Source organism: Canis aureus, chromosome 15 (genome assembly GCF_053574225.1).
Source record: "Canis aureus isolate CA01 chromosome 15, VMU_Caureus_v.1.0, whole genome shotgun sequence".
NCBI lineage: Eukaryota > Metazoa > Chordata > Mammalia > Carnivora > Canidae > Canis > Canis aureus.
This window is the reverse complement of record NC_135625.1, coordinates 61,737,680-61,763,801: the sequence shown is the minus strand read 5'-3', so window position 1 is coordinate 61,763,801 and position 26,122 is coordinate 61,737,680. Positions and strand designations below refer to the sequence as shown.

Sequence of the window (26,122 nt, the reverse complement as noted above, 5' to 3'; positions counted from 1 at the left end):
TGGCCACCTCAGGGATGCATCCTGCAGGTGGGCCTCTGCCTCAGAGCATTTGGGGAGCTTGTCACCCATCAGAGCTGCCTAGGGATTGAGTGAGCAGACTTCAGCAGGTCTGGGGTCCAGCCAGGCCAGCTTTGCAGGCAGGTGGCCTTCGGCAAAGCCCTGCACTTAGTTTAATGCACTGCTGTTGTCGGCTTGAAATGCTTAATTTTTGAACAAGGAGTCCTGCATTTTCATTTTGCACTTTTCCTCACAGATTGTGCTGCCGACCCTGGGTACAATCTGAGCCCTCATTTGGGAAAGGCTCTCTGCTTGCTTACCTACCCCCAATCCCAGGCCCCGTGAGGGAACCTTTGGCCTCTCCACTTCCCTCCGAACTTTGGGGTGAGAGTAAGGCAGTCTTCCAGAGAGAGCTGGGTTCTGGACCTCCCCCTCCGCCGAGGGCAGTGGGCTAAGAGGCCTGGGTGCTAAGGCTGTGTGTGGCGCGCACCCCCCCCCCAACAGGGGGTGAGTCTTAGGTGTACTCCCAGGAGGTGAAATGGAGAAGGGGCTGGCCCTTGCTCTGCTGGTGCCTCCCGAGAGCGCTTTTCTAATGGACAGACTCAAGCTCCACCTTGAGATAAAAAGCTTTTTTATTAAATAAAAAAGTTCTTCCCCCTGGCTCACAGGGCAATTGGGAGAGAGGGTCTGGGGGCTTGGGGACTGCACGGGTCAATTTGTTTGCCTTTCATTTCTCCCTCACAGCCCTCACCTGCCTTGTGTTCACCTTGGGAGCACGGGCCTCACCTTTATCTCCTGGTTGGCTCATCGAGGCAGGGGAGAAACAGATTAATTGGAAGGAGGTGCCTTAGGTTGGCTGTCTCCACAGAGCTTCTCCGGCTCCCAGCTGCTCTGCTCTCAGAGAAGCCCGAGGCCATGGTCCTCCTCGGTCAGGAGCAGGCTAAAGCAGAGGGACAAGATCCTCCGCACCCCACTCCAGAACCGTCCCGCCTGGCCACGGTGGGGACATGTATCTGAGCAGCCCTGAGGGGTATTTGGAATTTGGGCAGCTTGCAAATCTCCCCACAGCTGGCCTGTCTGTGCCTCTGCCCCTCTAGTCTCTCAAGGATCCTTTGCCTAAGGAGAGCCGGTTCAGCAGGCCTGGGAGCAGGGGTGAAAACATTTACTCAGCTTAGAAGATACAGCCCGGCCCGGTGGCCTCCTGTCAGGGTCGCAGGGCCAGGCCTTCTGCCTCCCACAGAGTCCCCACCCACCTGAGATTTGAGTCCCAAGTCCCACCCCCCCATCACCCCCAACTGGAGAAGAGCTTGACAACGATGCAACCACAGGGGAGCCTCTGCTAGAGTCCAGCAAACAACTCTGCGTCTGTGCGCACGTTGTGTGACTCGCGTCCATTCTACGTAGAGAACGTCTCTGATCCGCGCTCTCTGCCATTGGCCTGTCTGATTCGTCCTCTAGCTGACTCGTGTTCGTCTCCTCCCAGGATCCAAGAGTCTCCACTGCTTCAGGCAGCCAAGGAAAATGACCTGTGTGTCCTGAAGAAGCTTCTGCTGGACCGGAACTGTGACTTCCGACAGAGAGGTGGGATGAGGGTTGAGTGTGATGGGAGAAGGGCCCTGAGCCCCTGCCCCACCTGGTCCCCAGAGGCTGAGGATTTCTGCAGGGGGTGGTGGGGGGTGCCCGGGGCTGGAGCTCCTTCCTCGAGAGGCTCTGGGAAGTGTGTGACCACCCCCTGTCTCACTCCAGGAGCTTTGGGGGAGACGGCCCTGCACATAGCGGCCCTCTACGACAACCTGGAGGCCGCCATGGTGCTGATGGAGGCCGCCCCGGAGCTGGTCAAGGAGCCCACCCTGTGTGAGCCTTTTGTAGGTGAGGAGCCTGTGCAGGAATTCAAGGTGGAGACAGGCATGGGAGGATCTGAGGTCACCTCTTAACATGGGCCTCGGAAGTGTGGGCTGGGAAGCAGGACAGAGACTTCAGGAAAGTTGGCCTAGAGCTGGAAGGAATGCAGATGTCCAGGCCTTGGCCTTAGGCATCCATGATTGTCTTTACCTGTTCCTTATCTCCTTTCAACTCCCCTCATGTTCCCTAAAGGACAAAACTCTTCTTTCTTTCATAGCAGCAGCAGAGTGATGACATGTACACCCTACCCACAATAGTTAAGAGGAGGGGACAGTGAGGTAGAGCCAGCCCTCAGTCCCATGCCTCCGTGTGAGCCCAGGGCACAGATCAATGCCAGGGCCTGTCAGGGACCTCTTGTCTACCTGTGGGATGTTTGTCCCAGAGAGAACTGAGGACAGGCCCCGTGACTGAGGGCTCTCTCCGGGCCAGGTCAGACTGCACTGCACATAGCCATCGTGAACCAGAACGTGAACCTGGTGCGCGCCCTGCTTGCCCGCGGGGCCAGCGTCTCTGCCAGAGCCACGGGCACCGCTTTCCGCCGCAGCCCCCGCAACCTCATCTACTTTGGTGGGAGCGGGGCCCGGGCTGGGAGGAGGGGCGTGGGGAGGGCCCAGAGCAGGGCGGGTGGGCTGAGGAGGGCTCCAGGCCTGGGGAAGCGGAGGCCCAGAGCCAGTCCTCCCCAGGGCCCTCGCTCCATCCCTGCCCCTGGTGGCGCTGACGAGCGTCGCCAAGCCCAGAGCTGAGATGTGGCCGGTGCCCCTCCCACCGGGCACCTGTGCCAAGGAGCCCCGTGTGTCCACAGGCGAGCACCCCCTGTCCTTCGCCGCCTGCGTGGGCAGTGAGGAGATCGTGAGGCTGCTCATCGAGCACGGAGCTGACATCCGGGCCCAGGACTCCCTGGGTGAGAGCCGGGCTGCGGGGGAGCCGGGGTGCCGGGGCCCGGGGTGCGGCGGCCGTGTGACCCCGCGTCCTCCCCCAGGAAACACCGTGCTGCACATCCTCATCCTCCAGCCCAACAAGACCTTCGCCTGCCAGATGTACAACCTGCTGCTGTCCTATGATGGGCGCAGGGACCACCTGCAGTCCCTGGACCTCGTGCCCAACCACCAGGGCCTCACCCCCTTCAAGCTGGCCGGCGTGGAGGGCAACACCGTGGTGAGGGACACTCGGCGGGCCCGGGGGTCCTGCTTCTCTCCGGCTCCCCCGAGGGCGCCCTGCGCAGCCTCAGCCTCAGGCATCCCTGGCCGGGAGGCTCTGAGAAGGTCCCCCCGGGGTGTCGGCTCTGGTCACCCAAGTTCTGGTCCCTCTGCCTGTCCTTGTCCTCGTCCTTCAGGTCTTTGTAGGGTTGGTGGGGAAGACGGGTGAGCAGAGACAGGGGGGCTCGGGCGACGGAGGTGGGGCCCGGGTCGTTGGGGCCGGGGGTGGGGGGCAGCAGCCCTCCCAGCGGAGTGGCTCCCGCGGCCGCTCCTCACGCTGACCCCGGGCTCGCACCGTGTCCCCTCAGATGTTCCAGCACCTGATGCAGAAGCGGAAGCACATCCAGTGGACGTACGGGCCGCTGACCTCCACTCTCTACGACCTCACGGAGATCGACTCCTGGGGAGAGGATGTGTCCTTTCTAGAGCTGGTGGTTTCCTCCAAGAAACGAGAGGTACAGGTGCCACAGTGGACCTGGGGTGTTGAGTATCTGAGCAAAGATGGTCTTTTTGCCCAGACCCTGGTTTCCAGACACTTCCCTGCCTTTTCATAGTTGGGGATGAGAACAGAACCATGGGGCCTTTGGGAGAAAAGTCCAATCTGACTGCATTTTCCCTCTGCCCAGCTCTGGCCCCTGTGCTTGCCATTGTCATACGAACATTTCAGCTGAGAGACTCTCCTAATGGAAGTCATTTCCTCTCATTCATTCATTCATTCATTCATTCCACCTTGAACACCTTCTGAGTCCCAGCTGCTGTCCAAGGAACTGAATACAGAAATAAATAAATCCCAGTTCGTGTCAGTCTGCCTCCCCACATTCCAGTCCCTGTCCTTCGTAATCACAATGGAGTATGACATATGCCATCGGAGGGGTCTTGCTATGCACAGTGACAGCAAAACTAAGGTCAAGAAACTTGTCCTGGATAAGAAGACGTCTCAGAGGAAGGGCTTGAGCTGGGTCTTCAAGGGAGATTTGGTAATTACCAAGAAGATGAACAGAAAGAGAGCTTTCCAGAGGGTGGGGGGACCACTCATGCCATTCAGATAGCACTGAATGGAGTGTCGGGGTCAAATGAGACTTCGATGAAGACTCTAGCAGAGAGGAGAAAATGCTTCGAGCAGGAGCCTCCAAAATAGTGGCAAGATATAATTTCCGATGTTTATCTGCAACATGACAGTCCTGGGAACCCTTCTAGGACCAAAAAGCTTGAACACTCGTTAGTGCTGACAGACGAAAGCTTGCAAGGCCAGTTCGTGTGATCTTGCTCAGAGAATATTCCTGGAACCAGATAAACTTCAAGCAGGATTTCTTAGGAATTAGAACCCCAGTCTCTCTGTGCGAATTGTGCCAACACAAATCCTGGGTCTCTGGTCCCTGAGAGCTCTCAGTGTTCTCCCACAGGCTTTATTCTCGCCTTGCTCCCGCTACTTTAACGTTCCCTCAAAATTCCTAGCAAAATTCCTAGCCCTTCTTACATCCTTCACAGATTTCCTGCTTAGTTCCATCAGAAGCCCAGACTCCCACACAGTTATGGCACAAACAGAGGCTCTCTGGCCGGAGCTCTTTCCACGTCTGCCCCGACCTGCCAAACACATCAGCAACCGCCCATCACCTCTCCTTCCCTGTGGGTTCAGTGGAAAAGATACTGTTTTGGCTAATGGTTAGTTCCTCCAGCTGTGCTTTGAATTTGACTTTTCTCACTTTCTCAAATGCATCATCCCGTCCATCCCACGGTCTGATGTGTGCTTAACCCCTTCAATGTGTACTCATATCAGAGCCCCAGCCCACCCTGGGGGTTGAGATTATGGCCACATCTGACCCCCTGGGCCTCTATTGCTCCTCTCCTTCCAAAGCAAATGTGACTGCTTCCTGGCTTGAACCCCCCAATGCTCCCCATTGCCTTTGGAAAGACCATTCAAGCTCCCTCCTGTGGCATCTGCAATGTGCAATGGTCAGCTTCTTATCTATGTCACCCCTTATAACTCCTGCCTGCTCTCCCCATGGGTCCTCTCATGTCTCCAGACACACCTCATTTGGAGATGACCTCTCTCACCGCCCTGCCTTGGTAACTGCTGCTATTTCATGGAGAGATCTCTAATTGCCCCTGCCTCGCTCCACTAATGACCGCTCATCCCTCATTGGTGCTATGGGGCCTTGTGTTTGCCTCTATAATAGATCATCCGCAGCACTAACAGGAGGCCCAACATTGACTAGTTGTCTGTGAATGAAATGGCTGTCTAACTGGAGGAAAGATGATGGTGCTGTTAGCTCCCTGCCCTCTGGGACCTGGTGGGAAATCCTGCACGCCCCACTATGTCAGTCCCATCAATGCTCTCCTTCCATGACAGGCTCGCCAGATCCTGGAACAGACCCCAGTGAAGCAACTGGTTAGCTTCAAGTGGAGGAAATATGGGCAGCGGTACTTCTACATTCTGGGTGCCTTGTACACGCTCTATATGATCTGCTTCACCACGTGCTGCATCTACCGCCCCCTCAAGTTCCGCATGGGCAACCGCACAGACCCCCGGGATAACACCGTCCTCCAGCAGAAACTACTGCAGGTGACACTTCTTGGAAAAGGCCGGAGGGGAGTGGTATCGTGGGGTGCTGGTGCAGGAGAGCAGAGGGTTACTCCCCAGCAAAGGCACTACTCACTGGGCTCCAGCAGCTGCAGGCTCCTGATCACCCAGACACACATTCACCATGAGATAGGAGACGAAAAAAGGTGACCCAATGAGTAAAAACGCACTTGCCCCGGGAGCTGTGGGTTTCCTCACTAACCCTGAAAGAACGCTTAGTATTACAAACATCATACATTTGTAAACTTCCTTACAATTTGCAAGGCCTCTTGTTCAAAAGGGAGGAAAATTGCATTCTAAGTCCATTTCTAAGTCCATTTCTGTTCTGTGAGGGCAACACAGACATCCCTCCTGGCCTGCATTCTCTTCTGTGGACTGTCGATACATGAGGGCATTGGTGATAATGTGTCAGGTGTCTGACCACCCGTGAGGTCTGCTGCAGAAGGATGCCCGGATTAAGTAGCAGGTTGATGTAAATGATTTTTGAGGTTCCTTTGATGCCTGCAGGCTTGCTATTCTACAGTGTCCTTCAGAGGCCCAGGGTGGTGAGGATGGCTCAGTAGAGGTAGAGAGTAGCTCTAAGAGTCTGCAGTCGAAGGGAGCAAATTCTCTCCTTTGTAGGGGACAGGACAAGTAGACTCTAATGAATGTTCCTGAACATATATGATCAAGTATGGCTGCATTCAGTTGGTTTACTGTTCATGGGTAACTGAAGTTGTCGTCCTGGTGACCTGAAACAGTCAAGAGTGGGTGCAGGTATGTGGGCAGAAAGCAAAAGACAGAGGAAGAAGAATTTTGCCAGGCAAGTAAGAGTGAGGTGACTGGAGATCTATGTTCTCTGCAGGATGGGCCAGCCGCAGGTATGATGCAGCCTCGGCTAGGAAGAGAGTAAGTCTGGGTCTGAAAGAAAAGCTAAGCTGCTTGCCCAGTCAAGGAGCAAAAACCCTGAGTCAAGTCAGTGGAATACCCAGAGAGGCAATAGAGTAGAGCTTCACTGGACTCCAGAGTGGGTCAGGATACTCCATCTCTCTTGCTTCTGCAGCTGCCTCTCGGTATCAACTCAGTGTGCTCATGGATCCAGAGCCGGTGTCTGGCAAAGTTGGGTTTGCTGCCTGGAGAGGGCAATTCAGAGTGTGATGCGGCTGCCTGGTTAGAGTGAGCACCAGTGAGCTGGCGGGGAGGCTCTGTTCCATGCATCTCAAACTGGGCAAGGAGGTTGGCCCTGGCACGGAAGCCACACAGGATGTTGAGGAGATGGCCCGTGGGGTGAGCGAGAGACTGAAAATGGGGGAAATGCCTACAATGAATAAGTTGGGCTTTTGCAACATTCCAGGCCCTGTTTCTCAGATGTGTTGTCTGAAAAGTCTTCCTTTGTCTCAAGCTTACCTGGGGGATTTTCTGGACTTAGAATGTAGATAGCATTCTGGCCTCAGAGTTGGGTGATGCTGAATAATCCATTATTCTGAGTCTCCTCTCTCCGTGCCCATTGCTGTTTGGCACAGGGCTAACATGTTCCTTTGATCTGGGTGGTCTCTATTTAGCAGATCCCCACTCCCTTGCCTCAGGACCAGGTGGAACAGAATCACATCTGAGAGCACCTCCCCTTCCTTCTTTTTTTCTTTCCTCCCCCACCCTTACCATTTTGACCCTTTTGTCTTCCACCTAGATGATAAATACTTTGGCCCAAATAGAAGACTCATAACTTTCCAATGTTCTTTTCTTGGTAGGGCTAAGAGATTGAGAAGGCTTTTGTAAGGGGTTCAGGTAGCGAAGACCACCAAAGGAAGGTCCCTACGGTTTGGAGTTACTCCTTGAACTTTGTTCTGAGCTTCTGGAATCTCTGTGTCCTCTCACTCAGTAGTAAGTCCATCTGGATAACATCAGAGGCTCCTAAACTTATCACCATGACCTGATAGATCCTGATTTCACGATATACTGGACTTCTTAAATAATAGGAAATTATCTCTTTTTTTTCTACTTTTTATTACTCGAGAGTTTTGGAAAAATGAAAATGCACCGGTAGTGTCTCAACTTGATCAATATAACCATTGACATGTTGGTTAGCCCACGGAGCTTTATCTTAGACAAATGAGTACTTTATTCTCCCATTAGACTAATAAATCTGGATGCAGAGGGCTCTCTCTGTCACTGAAGGATTTCCTCTGTGGATCTCATGGGATCCAGAGAAGTCACTGGGCTCCATGAGAGCAGCCCAGAGTTACCTTCTCAGGACAGTTGAAACGAGAGGGAAAACTCAGCTATTTATATGCGTGGCACAAATGACACAAAAGCAGACAGATATGAGGATGGAATGCAGTGTGTCTCCAAGTTCTGGAGATATATGAGGGGTGACTTCTCTCTGACTCCTCATTGTTTAGCCATAAAAGTTGTGCTTTTCCAGAGTTTTCTAGGAACTCTATTAATGAACTGAGTTGATTTCCTACCCCCATTCAATGTCTCCTTGGTTTGGACAGAGCGACATGTGATGCAGCGCTAGTTCTCTGGGATTTCCAGGTGAGCAGAAAGCTCAATGTGTGGGAGTCTGGGTGGCTTGGGTTTTAGTTCTAACTCTGAAACCAAATATTTGTTTGACCTTGCACAGATCCTACCTCTTACTAGATCAGTGGCTTTTAACCAAGATGGGAAGCTGGTGACGATACTGGTTTCTAAGTTACACCACACCTAATAAATCAGAATATCCGAAACTGAGCCCCACACCACCGCACTCCCCGCCCCTACCCCATCAGTGGTATTTTTGAGAACTCTTTGAGCCATCATAATATTCAGCCAGGGCTGAAAACTACTGGCTTCCATTTCTGATGTCTATTTGTCTACAACTTTCCAATCTTAAGTCAATCACTCTGATCCTTTAGATTCCTCATGGGCTGTTCCGCAAGAGGGCATCACTCTCTTGTTGAAATTCCTCTGTCTCCTGAAGATTTCCTCAATCTCTCCTTTACCCTTTTCCCCCCAAAAAATTTCATTAATTTGTTCATTAAGGAAATAACCATAGAGAGCCTATGGAGCCTGGACATTGTTGTAGGCATTAGGAATTCAAATGATCTGAGCAAAACACGCATGATCTCTGCTCTTTTGGAGTCTATGGACTGATTTACATTAAGTAAATGAATCGATATGTCATCACAACCTGTGATTGTTACAATTCACATTATTGTTTCAGATGACAAGAAAAAGGAGAGGATGCTACGAGAGCTTGTAACAGGGTCGTAGGCATGCTGAAAAGCCAGAGAAGGGGGATCCCTGGGTGGCGCAGTGGTTTGGCGCCTGCCTTTGGCCCAGGGCGCGATCCTGGAGACCCGGGATCGAATCCCACATCAGGCTCCCGGTGCATGGAGCCTGCTTCTCCCTCTGGCTGTGTCTCTGCCTCTCTCTCTCTCTCTGTGACTATCATAAATAAATGAAAATTAAAAAAAAAAAAAAAAAGCCAGAGAAGGCGTCCCTGAGGAATATACCTAAGCCGAGAGCTGGATACCAATTGGAGGTGGAAAGTTGGTCCTAGGCAGTAAGCATGCACACACAATAACCCTGTGGCAGGAAGAACTTTGCCAACATCTGGGGACTAAAAGAAGAGCTAGTGCTAGAGCACAGGAGCTCAGGGGAGTTGCCAGATGAGGTTGTCCAGGCAGACCCTTCTCAAACCATGAAGGGCCTTGGAGGCCATCTTGAAGATTTTGCTTTCCATGCCAAAGGTCAGAAGGGCTTTCTATGGGAAGCTCAGAAGGATTTTAAATGGAGGAGGGGCTTGACGAGACTTTGGATTTAGAAAAATGTCTGTTTGTAAGGTGGAGAACAGGTTTGAGAGCACCAGGGTGGATGTGGGCAGACCAGTTAAGAGGCTGTTACAGTTCAGCAAGCAAGAGATAATGGTGGGATGGCCTAGAGATGTGCTGGGGGGTTGACATCACTATTGCACCATGGATTAGATGTAGAGGAGAACGGAGCAGCCTATGGCAGGAATGACTCATAGGTTTCCATTCATTTATAAAAGAATGAAATCTTGCCATTTGCGATGGCATGAATGAGAGTATAATGCTAAGTGAAATAAGTCAGAGAAAAACAAATACCATATGATTTTACTCATATGTGGAATTTAAGAAACAAAGCAAAGGGGGAAAAAAGAGACAAACCAAAAAAAAAACAAAAAAACCCCCCACATTTACCTATGGAGAACAAACAGATAGTTATCAGAGGGGATGGGTGAAATAGGTGAAGAGGGTTAAGAGTCCACTTACTTATCTCAATGAACACTGGGTGATGTATGAAATTGTTGAATCACTGAAACTAATTTAACACTGTATATTAACTATAGTGGAATTAAAATTTAACAAAAGAAGAAGAGAAATAACACTGTCCTAAGAATAACTAAGAAATCAGCAAACAGATTGAATAATTCAGGAATCGTTTATTAAAAATTTGCTTTGTGCAAAAAAAATAATAATAATTGTCCTTTACCTGTCATGATCAGTGGGAGTGATTTGTCTACACATCATTATTCCTCACTAGGTCTGAACAATCCAAAGCACCACAGCTATTTGAAAATCCAGTTGTCATCCAACTCTACACACTGTTGTTCAGGGACCCTAACCACCTTTTTGTGGGACCAGCACAGCAAATTAGGGAGGAAAAGAGATAAACAGAAGTAGGAAGGCCAGGAGGTAAAAAATAACTCGTGCTGAGGGCTTGCTACATGTATTCATCAGTGCTTGGAAGAGCTGGTTAAAATGCAGATTCTGATAGACCTGGGATCTCTAGCTGCTGGGGGGATGCTGATGTGGTGATTCTGTGGACCATATTTTGGATGACAATGCATTTTATCACTTAATCCACATAGATACCCTAATTATTAAGGAAAAGTATCACCATTTTAAAGACAATGAACCTGAGGCCAGGAGAGATTAAGTACTTTGGCAAAGACACTCAGCAGCCCCTAAGGGCAGCACTGGTATCAGGTTTTGATCTGCTTTACCTTTAACTACCAAGTTAGGCCATTTGTCTCTCCAGAGTGATGTGCTGGAACCCAGTCTTCTTTCTTAGAGGTCCCTTTGCTTGAGAAACTCATGGCTCTGGTTTTGAGGAGCCCCCAGCACCTGCCACACTCTCAACTTTGTCCAGCTATTCCTAATCTCAGGATGAGGGACACCAAACATGAGGAGCAGCCCTGGTTAGGAACCCCTGCGTACTCTAGAGGATAAGAGTAATTCCTCATTACGAGCCAGCAGGACGTTCTGGAAACTTCATTCCTTTGCCATCTAGGGTTTCGAGGAGAAGAAGGTCTAGGACTAGAATTTGAGCACTGTTTCTGCTGTCTTCCCACTTCCTCTGGGTTGCTTGTGCTCCCTGCCCGTCTCCGCCCTGGTACAGGTGACTCTGACTCTGCTATGCCCACCCCCTCTGGGCATTTCCTTCGAGGCGAGGCGATGAGCTCAGCCAGCTGGTAAATGAGAGCAAGGTCATTAGGCTCACTTCAATGAAGTATGAATGATCAGCCTCCTCAGGGGATTTGGCTGTTGACAACTCCTGAAATTCCAAGCCTTATGATGATGTAAAGAATTCCAGTCATTACTGAAAGACATCTATTTTTAGAGGAGCAGGCTAGAGTATTTTCTCAGTATATTATTAGCCAGGCCCACTTAGGTGACCTTGAGCTACAAATCTCAAAATCCCGGAAAAGCCCAATTCTTTGTGACCATTTCCCCATTCACCTCCAGATGGGTTTCCCCAGCCCAGCTTCCTAATTCCTTCTTTATCTCCCTTCTGTAACTCTCCTATCATCCTTGGTGTGCACCTGGCTGCTTACCTACTCTGTTCTCTCCTTCCTTCTTTCAAATCAATGGAGCATTCACTACACTGTGCATTGTGGGTCAAAAGGAGTAAGATGCTCCTGCTCTCAGGGAGCTCTGAGATTACTGGTGAAACATGGAATACCTGATGATTACAGTGTGCTGGGTAGGTCTATAAGCAGAGTGGTGCCATGTGACTCTGAGAGAGCCCCTGAGGTAGGTGTGGAGGGACAGGTAAGGAGACCCAGAAGGAAAATGCTGTTACTTGAGTCTTCAGGCTTAAGTAAAGGTCAGCTAGGAACCAGGATGGAGGAGGGCATTTTAAGAAAAGGGCACAGTCCACACAAAGGCCTGATATAACACTCAAGAACCCCAGTGATTCAATGTGGCTGGAGTGTCACATAGAACATGAGGACACAGAGAAAGAGCAGGACCAGCAAGGGTTCTGTACATCATGTTTGGTAATTCAGGCCTTATTTATTTATTTATTTATTTATTTATTTATTTATTTAAATTCGCATCTCCCAGTGGCACTTCTAATTAAAAGAATACATGCGCATGATTTAAAAATCAAAGAGCTGGGACACCTGCACCCCGATGTTTCTAGCAGCAATGGCCACGATAGCCAAACTGTGGAAGGAGCCTCGGTGTCCAACGAAAGATGAATGGATAAAGAAGATGTGGTTTATGTATACAATGGAATATTACTCAGCTATTAGAAATGACAAATACCCACCATTTGCTTCAACGTGGATGGAACTGGAGGGTATTATGCTGAGTGAAGTAAGTCAGTCGGAGAAGGACAAACATTATATGTTCTCATTCATTTGGGGAATATAAATAATAGTGAAAGGGAAAATAAGGGAAGGGAGAAGAAATGTGTGGGAAATATCAGAAAGGGAGACAGAACATAAAGACTGCTAACTCTGGGAAACGAACTAGGGGTGGTAGAAGGGGAGGAGGGCGGGGGGTGGGAGTGAATGGGTGACGGGCACTGGGTGTTATTCTGTATGTTAGTAAATTGAACACCAATAAAAAAAAAAAAAAATCAAAGAGCAAGCATAATGAAGAGCACCAGTGTTGGGGTCAGCCCCTCCCGACATAGGTCTTATTCTGTGAAGGCAACCAGGTTTTACCTCTTTAAGCTTTTCATTCCTTTTTTTTTTTTTTTTTTGGATTGATTGATTGATTGATTTGACAGAGAGAGAGAAAGAGAGTGCACAAGCAGGGGGAGCAGAAGGCAGAGGGAGAAGGAAAAAACAGGCTCCCCGCAGAGCAAGGAGCCTGATGTGGGGCTTGATCCCAGGACCCTGGGATCATGACTTGAGCCAAAGGCAGACACTTAACTGACTGAGCCACTCAGGCACCCCTAAACTTTTCATTCCTATTGTTATCTCCACACTACTGAAAAATATGCTTCCATATCTTTATTCATTAATTAAATTTAGACATTATCAATGGAATTTCTGCTACAATAAAGACCTAGAGAGCACCCTCCACGCCCATCTTTCCTTCATTTCTATTTTTTTAAGATTTTATTATTTACTTATTTATCTGAGAGAGAGAGCGCGAATGCAGGCGAGGGGAGGGGCAGAGGGAGAGAGAATCTCCCGCAGACTCCCTACTGAGCACAGAGCCAGTAGGGAGTCTGTGATCCTGCCCCTGAGATCCTGACTGAGCTGAAACTAAGAGTCAGACACTTAACTGATGTACCATCCATACACCCCATTTCCTTTCACTTCTATTCTGAAGACTTCAGGGAGCCAAGAAAGGTAGTGAACAGAGAAGCCCTGTGATGACATTTGCATTTAGAAAGACCAGTCCAGAACCATGGAGGGGATGGGTCAAATGAGGAGAAATTGGCTTCATGGTAAACTGGACAACAGGGACTATGGGTTTGCGTTAAGGAAGTAGCGCTGTGGATTGAGGGAAAGGATTGTGTTTGAGAGAGAACTGGGAGACTGAATGAACAGGACCTTGAGAATAAGTGTGTCTTCTATTTTACTGTGCCAAACACAATCTTGGTCCCAAAGCCCTTTCAGAAAGGCCACAAATCCCAAAAGCCTTTTAATAGAGACAGAAAATCTTGAATGCAGTCTTCAGGCAATAAAATTCTCAAAAATTCAAGGGAAAGTTCATTCCCTGCTTGAGTTTAAGATTTAATTCACAGAGATGATTAATGAAGGAATGAAGGTGGAGTTCTTTTTTTTTTTTTTTTTTGTATATTTTTTTTATTGGAGTTCGATTTGCCAACATATAGTGTAACACCCGGTGCTCATCCCGTCCAGTGCCCAAGGGGGATTTCTTTTTTTTTTTTTTTAATATTTATTTATTTATTTATTTATTTATTTATTTATTTATTTATGATAGTCACAGAGAGAGAGAGAGAGACAGGCAGAGGGAGAAGCAGGCTCCATGCGGGGAGCCCAATGTGGGATTTGATCCCGGGTCTCCGGGATCGCGCCCTGGGCCAAAGGCAGGCGCCAAACCGCTGCGCCACCCAGGGATCCCTCAAGGGGGATTTCTTATTATCAGTTCAATAGATATAAATAAGCCATTCATCAAATTCAATACTCCTGTCCATTTTAATTTTTTAAAATTAAAAAAAATTTTTTGTTATTCATTTATTCATGAAAGACACAGAGAGACAGAGAGAGGCAGAGACACAGGCAGAGGGAGAAGCAGGCTCCCTGCGGGGAGCCTGATGTGGGACTCAATTCTGGGACTCCAGGATCACGCCCTGAGCCGAAGGCAGACTCTCAACCACTGAGCCACCAGGCATCCCACTATTATCCATTTTTAAAATGTGAAAATCTGTCTTAACTTTGAAAAGAGTTATTTATTCTAAACCGAAAGGCAACCTTAAATACATTGGTGTGAAACATTAGATTTCTCCTTAAAACCAAAAGAAAAACAAAGTGGTTTAGAAGCCCAATAGTTACATTACTTTTTCATCTTTATTGAGGTATAATTGACAAAGAAAATTGCAAGGTATCTAAAGTGTACATTGCAATGATTTGGAGTATGTATACAGGGTGGAAGGGTTCCCACCAGCTAGTTCATTAATACACTCATTACCTCACATATTTATCTTCTTTGTTAGTTTTTGGTGAGAGCAATTAAATTCCACTCCCTTAGCAAATTTTTTTTTCTTAAGATTTATGTATTTATTTTAGAAAGAGAGTACAAGTGGCAGGGGCAGAGAGAGAGAGAGAATCTCATTCAGGCTCCCCACTAAATGCAGAGCCCCATGCAGGGCTTGATCTTATGACTCTGAGATCACGACCTGAGTAGAAACTAAGAGTTGGACACTTAACTGACTGAACCACCCCGTGCCCCTCTGTTAGCAAATTTCATTTATATAATAAACTATAGTCATTAAAATATAACCATTTTACATTAGTTTCTTAGGTCTTATTCATCTTAAAGCTTTAAAAGTTTATACCTTTTTACCAACTTCTCCCTATTTCTTCCATCCAATAGGCCCTGGCAACCATTTTTCTACTCTGTTTCTAGGATTTTGTCATTTTTCTTTTGATTCCACATATAAGTGACACCATACAGTATTTGTCTTTCTCTGTTGGGCTTATTTTACTTAGCATAATGCTCTTAAGGTCCATCCATGTTGTCACAAATGGCAACATTTCCTGCTTTCTTGTGGCTGAATAATATTTTATTGTCTATATACACCATATCTTCTGTATCCATTCATCCATTGATGAACACTTAGGCTGTTTCCATATCTTGACTAATATGAGTAGTGCTACAATGAATATGGGAGTGCAGACATCTCTTCAAGATCCTGTTTTTATTTCTTCTGGATATATGCCCAGAAGTGGGGTTGCTGGATCATATGGCAGCTATATTTTTAATTTTGTGAGGAACCTCCATACTGTCTTCCACAGTGGCTGCACCAATTTGCATTCCTATAGCACATAAGAGTTCCCTTTCTCTACATCTTCACCAATATTGTTATCCCCTGGTTTTTTTTTTTTTTTTTTTTTTTGATGATATTCATTCTCTCAGGTATGAGGTGATATATCACTTTGGTTTTGATTAGCATTTCCCTAGTGATTGGTGATGTCGATCACCTTTATATGTCTTCTTTGGAAAAATACTTATTCAGTTCCTCTGACAAGTTTTTAGTTAGATCATTTGTTATTTTTCACTATTGAGTTGTATAAATTACCATTATTTTATTGCAACTTTTACACATATATATTACCTTTTATTTTCTAGAGAGAGCAATTAAAGACAAAACCTCTACATGAGGGTCTTGTATGGTAGTCTTGGACAGCAGCAAGGAAGGGGGCCCTCAGGAGACTATGGCATTGTGTGGCTTGGTTTAGGGGAGAGGACTTTTGAGAACAGAGTTGTGGAGGCATCTACTTTACGGCAGTCAGATCCCAGTGAAACTGTGACAAAGCTTGGGACACCTGTTACTCACTGGTGAACTTGTCCAGAATTCCTACTTGGTTTATTTTTGTTTTATTTGAGAGACAGAGTACAAGCCTGCGGCGGGGGAAGCAGAGGGAGAGGGAAAGAGAGAATCTCAAGCAAACTCCCCACTGAGGGCAAAACCCAGTATGGGGTTTGATCACCCCACCCTGAGATCATGACCTGAGCTAAAATCAAGAGTTAGTCACTTAACTGACTAGGCCACCCAGGCACCCCAGAACTCCAACTTGTAAAGGAATATGTTAAACAATCAGAGGGGTGGTGGTGAGGGGACGCCCCAGGAGAGGGTGGTGACCAAAACTGTCCCCAACTATCTCCATCAGTTGGGGTTTCACCCTTTCATTTCCTGAGGGAATAGCTGATGTCACTCTCCCACTGTCCTCTAGGGGCGCCATGATCCCCACAACCCTGGGCCGAAGGGTGGTGTTCCTTTTACTTAGTTGAGCCAATGAAAGAAAGGTTGGTGGCAGTTTTCCAGACATATTTAACCAAGATACAAACTTCTAAAAAGAATTCAAAATTTTTGTACAAATATATGTAATACACACACACACACACGGCACAGATGCAGTTATTTTATTTCTGCATTTAATGTTATTTTGTTTCCATAGTTAACGTACTTATTATTTATACTACTACTTACTCACTACCTGACTCTCAAAAGGAGTTGGAACGTTTTACAATTAGAGATGCTATAGGAACATGAGGGCAAAGAAGAAGAACGAGGCCCATGAACTGAATTTCAAGACAGACGTTGGGGGGATTCAGTTAGCGCTGAGATAAAAAAACCAAAACCAAAACCAAACCAAACCAAACCAAAATAAACAAACAACCTGTGAGCCGCCTTGGAAGCAAGGCTAAAGGGAAACTGCCCATTAGGTGATAAAATAAAATTGACCAGTTTGTCAAGAGAACATCAATTCTTTAAACAACAAACAACAACAAAGTCACTGAAGTCTAGCCACAGATTGTTAGATCACATAGTTTACCAGGGACATAGATACCAGCTCTTTTTCTGATCTTTCCTGGTCCCATAGGATTTACTTGAAATATTTCTACCCTCTGTTGGTTAAGTCTGGTCCTACTCTTTGAAAAAGGCTATATCCTTGACTTTTTCTGAGCTATCAGTTTCCCAGCAACCATTGGGGGTCCTGCTGGTGGTATCTTCTTTATCTCATAGATCATCTCCTACCACATAGCATCTCTTCCTATTTCAAAGCTATGCCTCTCACTGGACCAGTGACTACACACTTGAAGTAGCCTGCTGAGGGATTCTTAGAGGTTCCAATATATCAGCAGAACAGAGATGATTAGCATTCCTTATGCCTGATGAGGGATGACATCCCTCCTAGCTTAGATCATCAACTTTCTCGGTGGCCCTAGGGACTCCCAATTCTTTTCTTGGGTGCAGTACTCAGAAACGTAATCTTAGAGAAGAGAGTTCCACAAAATCTAAAGTGTACTTGAATGTGTTGAAATTATTTGTATGATTTCATGTGGGGATTATATATATCTGAACATAGTTTTCTGGTAAGAGGATCTACAGTCTCAGTGATACTCTTCAATGCACTCATAACCCCCAAAATGTTAAGAATCATTATTGTAGAATTCTATCACTACACATGTATAATGTTGTAAGACTTTCCCTGTAAAATCACATGTACACAAGGAGGATGGTCTTCTTTTATCTTGACCTTAGGGCTATACCTTCTATACCCACTGCTGAGGATAAGGCAGGGAACTTCCTTAACTAAATTTAAGCTTTGGACCCGTCCAAAACTAAAATCCATTCAGTGTCTCTAACCTTTTGTCCTGACCTTTTCTATGTTGCCAAATCATAATAAAACCACAATGAATAAATACATCTACAGTGCTTTCTGGTTTATAAACTACATCCAGATACATCATCTAGTATAATCTCCATAGTAACACTGGAAAGTAAAGCATTATAGTCTCCATTTTACAGATGAGAGACCTCAGTCCCAAAGAGGTTTAGTGGCTTATTCAAGGTCTTGCTAAAGCTAGTTGGTTCTGGGTCCATTCTGGAATCTGAATTCTGTGATATGTTTATAGTCTAGTCTACCTTCCAAGGACCACAATAAGATTGGAAAAGCTGGACTTTCAGCATAGTTGAAACCATCCCAAACCACTAATATCTCTTCCTGTTGGTTTAGCCTTCTAAGTTGATGCTCTGAAATGTGATCTCAGCCCCTTGGTACACACAGCATAAACTACTGCTCACAATATATATTATAGTGACAAGCTAGGGGGGTGTGGCTCATGTTATTAGCATGTACAACATATATTAAGCCATGGATACATAGACTAATACCCTGATCACTGAGTTAGCTACAATAATAAAGACAATGGTGGGGGTGGGGTGTGATGGTGGTGATAATGAGAGCTTTTCTTTATCTGGGATGAACTTCAGTTGCTTTAGACCATTTGTCCCAAAAAAGATTTGACTCTCAATCGATCAAAAAACTACTTCCTACCCTGAATTTATCCCTACAGGAAGCCTATGTGACTCAGCAGGATAAAATCCGTCTAGTGGGGGAATTGGTAACCATCACCGGGGCTGTGATCATCCTGCTCCTAGAGGTGAGGTACAATCAGGGTCCAAGCTGAGGTCATATACTGGGTTCCCAAGATGAACTGTAGTCCACATCATCTTTTTGTTTTACTGGTCTCTTCCCAGATCCCAGACATCTTTAGGGTTGGTGCTTCTCGCTATTTTGGACAGACTATCCTCGGGGGACCATTCCATGTCATCATGTGAGTGTCCCTTCCTTTCAGTCCCCTGCCTTCCCTTGCCAGAACTACTCCAGATCTCCCATTTAGTCTCCAGGACTTGGACCTCAGTTGACTCTCACCTCCAGGGATTTCTCCCCAGTGGGTTCATATGCATGCTTTCAGTGTAAGAAGTAAGCCTGAGTGGATGCCACCCAAGTTTTCACCATCCTTGAGGGGACCAAGAATATTACCTCTCTCACTCCTTGTTCCCTGCCTCCCCACCACGCCTGCAGCATCATCTATGCCTGCATGGTGCTAGTGACCATGGTGATGCGGCTCTCCAACATGAACGGGGAGATGGTGCCCATGTCCATTGCCCTGGTGCTGGGCTGGTGCAGTGTTATGTACTTCGCTCGAGGATTCCAGATGCTTGGTCCTTTCAGCATCATGATCCAGAAGGTCAGTGCTTTCCCCACATCTTCCTCTGGCTTCAGCTGTAGGATCTTTCCAGACAGAGCGAGGAAATTGAAGCAAACAGGAAAACGCTGCTCTGAGTGAATCCTGGGGAACTAGGGGACCTCCAATCTAGCAGGCTGGCTGTACAGAGGCAGGTGGAGAAGGGTCACTCCACCCTGCCTCCCTTTCCCTTTCCTGTAGATGATTTTTGGAGACCTCATGCGTTTTTGCTGGCTGATGGCTGTGGTTATTCTGGGATTTGCCTCAGGTAAGAGCACTGTCCCCTCTTCTACTAGGTCATGGGGTCCAGTTCTCCTCAAAGTTCACTCAGTCTTGCTCAGTTCTCATTTGTACTCTGTTTTGCTCCCTAGCCCCGGGACCTCTGTGGAAATTGAGTCAAAAAGCACACTCATATCCATAGGATCAGGGTCACTCAGGTTGGCTTAGACCATGTGCTCTGAATTTATGGGCCAATAACATTCATGTTGACTAATCCAATCACTCTGCAAGATCTTTAAAGAAGAGATAGAAGAAGAGCTTTCAAGAGGGAGAGCCATTAAACAGGAAAGACTGGCCAGTTGCGGATCTCAGAAAACTATGTGAGCAAACAGAGACAGTGAAAATTACTGTGTTTACACTTCAGAAAAAGAAACATAGAGATTCAATAACATGGAACACACTTTTGTTTGTACGTGTGATTGAAGTTGGGAGAAAAGGAAAGAATTCAAAGAGGAGGTACTAAAAAAGATTTTGGAGAGTTTGAGAATGAGAGAGGAAAACAGAAGAAAAAAAGAGATACAAAGAGAGATTGGGGAAAGAGGGAGCCAGGGCTCAGTCTCAGCCTAAGCCACTGGTGGGGTGAGGGGAGCATCAGGGTAGAGAGGGGAGCACAGTCAGAAAATAACAACCAGAGAGAGATGGAGGGTGAGGGCAGTGAATGAGTAGGAGAAAGTTCTTAGGGAAAAGTGCTAGGGGATGGAAGAGGAGTAAGATTTGGCAACTTGAGTCCAGTCTTTAATGTCTGCAACCAAACATTCAAAAGACAGGGGGATGTCCTAGTCAGTTGAGATCCCTCAACTCTAAAAGACCATGGCTTTTAGTACAGAGGACACTATTCTTATCTGAGGAATTCCCATTTAATAGGGATTCCTACCGAACAGTAGACTAAAAAAGTCCCAAGATCTGAGCTATGGATGGGTAAAACTATGGTAATCCACCAATTTGGGATATTCCTTATATATTCTTTCTCCCTCCCTCCCCTCCATCTGCACAGATCATAAATTACTGCTCATAGTGTGTGTGTAGTTATATAGTATGCATATGTTGCATATGGTATATGTATAGTATATAGTATATGGTATTGTGACTTACCGATTACAAAATTAGATCATGGTGACAGAGTAGCCTTCTGTATATGTCCTATACCCAGAATCTCTTAAACCATCTCTTCTTGGTTGCACTTGCTTTTTGCTTCAGTAAATAAAAAAGCAATGCTTTGTCAGAGACACTATTTCCATTCTTGAGATTACTTTGTATTTCAGTTCCCCATACAGACAGGAGTCTTTTAAAGGTTCTAATTCTGTACTAAAGTTCCAGAATGCCCAGTATTGTCTAGTAGGCTCCACACTGAGCAGGAAAACCTTCTCCATGATGGTCCGAGTTCACCCAGGGAATCTCAGAGTGATGGGTGGTTATCTAGAGGCCACTGAGATTTTTTTTTTTAAAGGTGCTTTTCTTTTAGCCATTTCATATATTGGTTCTTTGAAATTGTTGAAGATTCTATGCATTCTTGTAACAAATTGTCTTTTAAATATTCTATTTTCTAAGTTGTAAAAGCAGTTAGGTCACTTATTTTGTGCATACATATATAAAAAATCATATATATATATTTATGTATATATATATATAATATACATATATACACACACTTTATATACACATTTTGCTAAATGGCTGAGTATTACCATTGTCCAGAGTGATGAACTTGGTCATTTGACATCTCAGGGTTAGCCAGGTCCAAATGTAGAATGTGACTTACATGTATACAGTCACATATGTACATATGTACATTGATGGGCGTATATGTGTGTCTGCAAGTGTGTAAGTATATGGAGCTATGACTAGGCCCATGCTTATTGTGATAACTCCCTGTTTCCCCAACTCCATGCCCACTCTTGGGCGGAGCAGCGTTCTATGTCATTTTCCAGACAGAGGACCCAGCCAATCTGGGGCAATTCTATGACTATCCTATGGCACTGTTCAGCACCTTTGAGCTTTTCCTCACCGTCATTGATGGGCCTGCCAACTACGAAGTGAACTTGCCCTTCATGTTTGGCATTGTCTACTTTGCCTTCACCATCATCGCCACACTGCTTATGCTCAACCTATTCATCGCCATGATGGGTGACACACACTGGCGGGTGGCCCATGAGCGGGACGAGCTCTGGAGGGCCCAGGTGAGTTTATTAGTGTTAGTCTTACTAAGGGGAAGAATATGAAGAGAAAAATCACAATGGAATATGTTATGGTAGACGACTCTTAGGAGAGTCACAGAATAATCCAGTAGGGTTGTCACCTCAACAAAGGAACATTTGGGTAGAAGAAGAGACAAAAGGAGGGTAAAATGGTATGATAGGGGTAGATTCAAGGGGAGGTATTGATGACAGGGGCAAAGTAGATCTGACTGACAGTCAACCTTGGGTCCAGTGAGAACTAGAAACTGTCTTAATCTTATATATTCTAGTTTTTATTTTTTAAATTTATTTATTTTTAAAAAGATTTGTTATTTTTAAGTAATCTCTACACCCAACATGGGACTTGAACTCACAACCCTGAGATTAAGAGTCTCATGCTTTACCGATTAAGCCTGCCAGGTGCTCCTGCATATTCTACTTTTTAATGTAGACCTTACCTTCTATTTGTTTTTCCCTGTTTCTCTATGATTTTTTCTTTATATCATTGAGGATAATACAATTTTAGAGTTGGAAGTACCTTTAGTGGTCCTCTAATTGAGCTCCTACCCATCGATTAATTGTTCATTGGTCAAAGGGTCATTTAATATCTATTTTAATGCTCATTAGGACCTTATTATATGGATTTGGAGAGTGGTTGGGAAGAGGAGAGATTTTTCATATTCCAAAAGTTTTTGTTGCTACAAATGTCCATGTTGCTTTGAGCTGAAAGCCATCTTTCTACAGTTCCATTCTTTAGCCCCAGTCTTTTCTTCTCATATAACACAGAGAACACTCTTCTGTATGAACACCATTCAGACTTTTGGATACAGCCATCATTTATCCCCTCAGACTTTCCATTCACTTAAAAATGATTACTTAGAGGCTGTAATGTGTCAGGAAATGTCTAGGAGCTGGGAACGCTGGGATGAACACAACAGATGGCATCTGTGTCATCATGGAGCCTACAGTCTGTTTGGGAACTCTGCCATTAAACAGTGGACTTCCCGGAAGCCTGTACAGTGACAGTAGTAAAAGTATCACAGAGAAGTAGAAGATGCTAAGAACAGGAAACAACAGAGGAGCATGATAGGAAAGTCAGAAAATGCTTTCCTTTTTTTTTTTTTTTTAAGATTTTATTTATTTATTCATTAGAGGCATACACAGAGAGGCAGAGACATAGGCAGAGGGAAAAGCAGGCTCCCTGCAGGGAGCCCGATGTGGGACTTGATTCCCAGGACCCCAGGATCACGACCTGAGCTGAAGGCAGATGCTCAACCGCTGGGCCACCCAGGCATCCCAGGAAATGCTTTCCTGATGGAGTGGCATTTAAGATGAGTCCCTCAACATTGGTAAGAATTAACCAGGAAAGAAGAATCAGAGAAAGAGATGAAGGTTAGAGGTTGTATCAATCAAGACTCCTGGTTACAGGGACAGAAAACCAAACTCAGACAGACTTGAAAGAAAGGCACTGGGTGGAGGATATGTTGGTTCCCATAACTGGAAAGTTTAAAGAACTAAACTAGCTCTAGGCATATCTGGCCAGAGTCTGTAGCTCCATTTCCCACGTGACATCAGTTTCTCTGTCCTGCTCTCCTATCCAGATTCTCCTAAGTCAGTCTCTCCCATCATGTTGGTGAGATGTCTTCTAGAAGCTCCGAATTCCCAAAGGAAGGAGCAAATGTACTGCACTGCACAATTCCAAGGGCCCCTTTCCTGTTGTATTCTGCATGCCTCCTAATGCTGTGCCATATGCACCCCCTCAGAGAGCATCTTTTTTCTGAGAATCCAGTCTAAGTTCCATTTCACTGCAACAGGTTTGAGCCATAAGTGCATCCCTGAATTTGAGGTTAAGGCCAAGGACTGGAGAGGGGTGATGATGGCGGTGGAGTTTAGGGGAGATTAGGCTAATTAGCCAGGCCTGCGTGCAGTCCAGTCTTCCCTGACTGATGGACAGGGTGGTAAAGGGGTTATGCTCTAAGTGTAAGAGGTTCTGTTACCAGAACAAGGTGGAGGGGCTGACTGATGGCACAACAGGACACATAAATGTCCTTTCCAAAAAATATTTTATTTATTTATTTGACAGAGAGCACATAAGCTGGGGCAGTAGCAGAAGGAGAGGGAGAAGCAGGCTGTCTGATGAGCAGGGAGCCTGATGGGGGGCAGGGGGGCTCGATCCCAGGACCCTGGATCTGCATCCTGAGCTGGAGGCAGACACTTAACCTACTGAGCCACCCAGCAGCCCCTTAAATGCCCTCTTCAAGATAAAGAAGGAGAAGAGCTATATAGGGAAAGGGAACAAATGATTGAGTGCTCTGACACTGGCAGGAACTTGGTGCAACTAAGAAATCGAGAAGAAGAATATGACATGGGGAATGGGGCTACTTTAAGCATTACTAATGCCTCCAACTAACCAAGACCGTATATAGTCCTTTCAAAACTAGAGTGGTCCTAATAGGATTGAGGAATCCAGTATAAATCATACCTTTCCTTGCTTTGGACACTAAGTATAAATGGTACCTCAAATTGAGTCAGGTGTCTTAGCAGACATACCGTATACCAAGGTCATGATCAACTAGAACCCCTGCATCTTTGTTATGCAACTTCATTCGTGAAGCCCCTTTGCTGTTTTCCTGTACTTACACAGGTACTTTGGGTTTAAACATAAACAGAGGACCTCACATTTGGTTCTCTTAAATTTCACATTATTGGTTTTTGACCAGCATTCCAGTCTAGTGAGATCATTTTTATATTGCTTCTGTCATCTCACATTTTATATATCCCTCCCCTTTTGTGTCACAGGCATATTTGATAAGCTTGTCTTCTATGTTTCATCTAAGTAATTAATGAGGGCTGGTCAAAGGACAGAACATGTGACGTGCCCCTGGAACTTTCCCTGCCAAGTTTACAGTCATTAACCTACTCTTTTTCTTTGTAGGATATGGGTATTTAATTTGCTGCAAATTCCCTCAACACTGGTAGCATCGCTTCATTCCCCATGATCATAGAGGTTCTGTTTAATCATTTTATTTAAATCAAGATAGCTAGTCTATGGCTTGACTTTAAAAAAGCAAATGAAATTAGTTTGGAGTGACTCATTTTCTATGAATGTGAATAGTAATGTAGGGGTCACAGTTTTATTGTAAACACTCATAGGATATTCTCTCTCCTTTTACGATGAATGATGAGTAAAGCACGTAGCAGGATGCCTGGCATGGGCTAGGGCATGGATAAAGGACTGTCATCTCCCCAGTCTCTGGTGTCCTTATCTGACAGGTTTTTCTTTGTTCCCTATGTCGGCAGCCTCCAGTGTTCTCTGAAACCTCATGACTTTCTGAGTCTCCTCTACCTCTCACTCCTCCCAGGTGGTGGCCACCACGGTGATGCTGGAGCGGAAGCTGCCTCGCTGTCTGTGGCCTCGCTCTGGGATCTGCGGGTGCCAGTATGGGCTGGGGGACCGCTGGTTCCTGCGGTGAGTGACCGTGTGTACGTGTGAACTGCCAACAAGTGTGAAGTCATGGGAGTAAGGTGGCCAGTTCCACACCTATTACACACCTTTTCATTCCTAATATCCCCAACTGGACCCAAAGAAGACATCACTCTATAAAGTGAGACTGCATTAACCTGTTAGGAAAGGTGGGTGGAGCCAACAAGGAGGATGACAAGGATGACAAGACCCCTGATAGCTGATGCCAGGCTCTGGGTACATCAGGGCAGTAACATCTGTGAGGCCATATATGTGTCTGTGCTCAGATGTGGGCATCGGCAACCCAACTTGCTCTAGGCTTCTCACTACCTGACCCTCGTTTCTAGTATATTGTTGCCTTGATGCTAACTTTCTCCATACTCTACCTTCAGCTCCTGACCTGGCTCTCCCCCTCTCTCCATTTTCTCTTTCATGTTCACTATCTCTCTCTCTCTCTCTCTCTCTCTCTCTCTCTCTCTCTCTCTCACACACACACACACACACACACACACACACACATGCCCCACTACCCTCCAAATCCTGACTGCTTACCTCTTTGGTCTCTATCCCACGTTACCCTCCATTCTACTGAATTTCCCTCCATTTGATCCTGGGACTCTGGTCCCTTCCTTCCCCTGTCCTCTTGATTATGTTTCTTTCATGCATTCTTTCCACCTCTCCTTCTCATCACAGTCCTTTTCTCTTCACCTCAACTGAGTCGCTTCCTCTTTGCCCTCCTCAGAGTCGAGAACCACCATGATCAAAATCCTTTGCGAGTGCTTCGCTACGTGGAAGCTTTCAAGGGTTCAGACAAGGAGGATGGACAAGAGCAGCTTTCTGATAAACAGCCCTCTGTTTCTGTGACTGAAAGTGGGACCCTAGCCAGAGCCTCTCTGGCCCCCCCCACCCCTTCCCTGTCCCGGACCACATCCCACAGCAGCAGCCACCGGGGCTGGGAGATCCTTCGTCGCAACACCCTGGGACATGTGAATCTCGGGCTGGACCTTGGCGAGGGGGATGGAGAGGACAATATCTATCATTTATGATGAGGACCCGTGTTACTGTTGGCCTGGCAAACAGGT

The 26,122-nt window shown here is 46.3% G+C and overlaps 1 protein-coding gene across 3 annotated transcripts in view; it reads left to right on the top strand.

The window, feature by feature from the left end:
- The window catches only part of TRPV5 (transient receptor potential cation channel subfamily V member 5), a 34,393-nt gene that overhangs the window by 4,428 nt on the left and 3,843 nt on the right, over positions 1–26,122 (top strand). For all 3 annotated transcript variants that reach the window (XR_013353382.1, XR_013353381.1, XM_077850225.1), the window contains 14 exons: positions 1,481–1,578; positions 1,744–1,866; positions 2,329–2,466; positions 2,702–2,800; positions 2,879–3,054; positions 3,404–3,550; positions 5,446–5,658; positions 18,450–18,536; positions 18,634–18,710; positions 18,962–19,127; positions 19,326–19,392; positions 21,312–21,580; positions 24,940–25,046; positions 25,783–26,120. Coding sequence is in view for 1 of the 3 variants with exons in the window: in XM_077850225.1 (XP_077706351.1) it covers positions 1,481–1,578; positions 1,744–1,866; positions 2,329–2,466; positions 2,702–2,800; positions 2,879–3,054; positions 3,404–3,550; positions 5,446–5,658; positions 18,450–18,536; positions 18,634–18,710; positions 18,962–19,127; positions 19,326–19,392; positions 21,312–21,580; positions 24,940–25,046; positions 25,783–26,086 (2,071 nt within the window). In the remaining 2 variants the exon portion in view is untranslated. The remainder of the gene's footprint in view (positions 1–1,480; positions 1,579–1,743; positions 1,867–2,328; positions 2,467–2,701; positions 2,801–2,878; positions 3,055–3,403; positions 3,551–5,445; positions 5,659–18,449; positions 18,537–18,633; positions 18,711–18,961; positions 19,128–19,325; positions 19,393–21,311; positions 21,581–24,939; positions 25,047–25,782; positions 26,121–26,122) is intronic.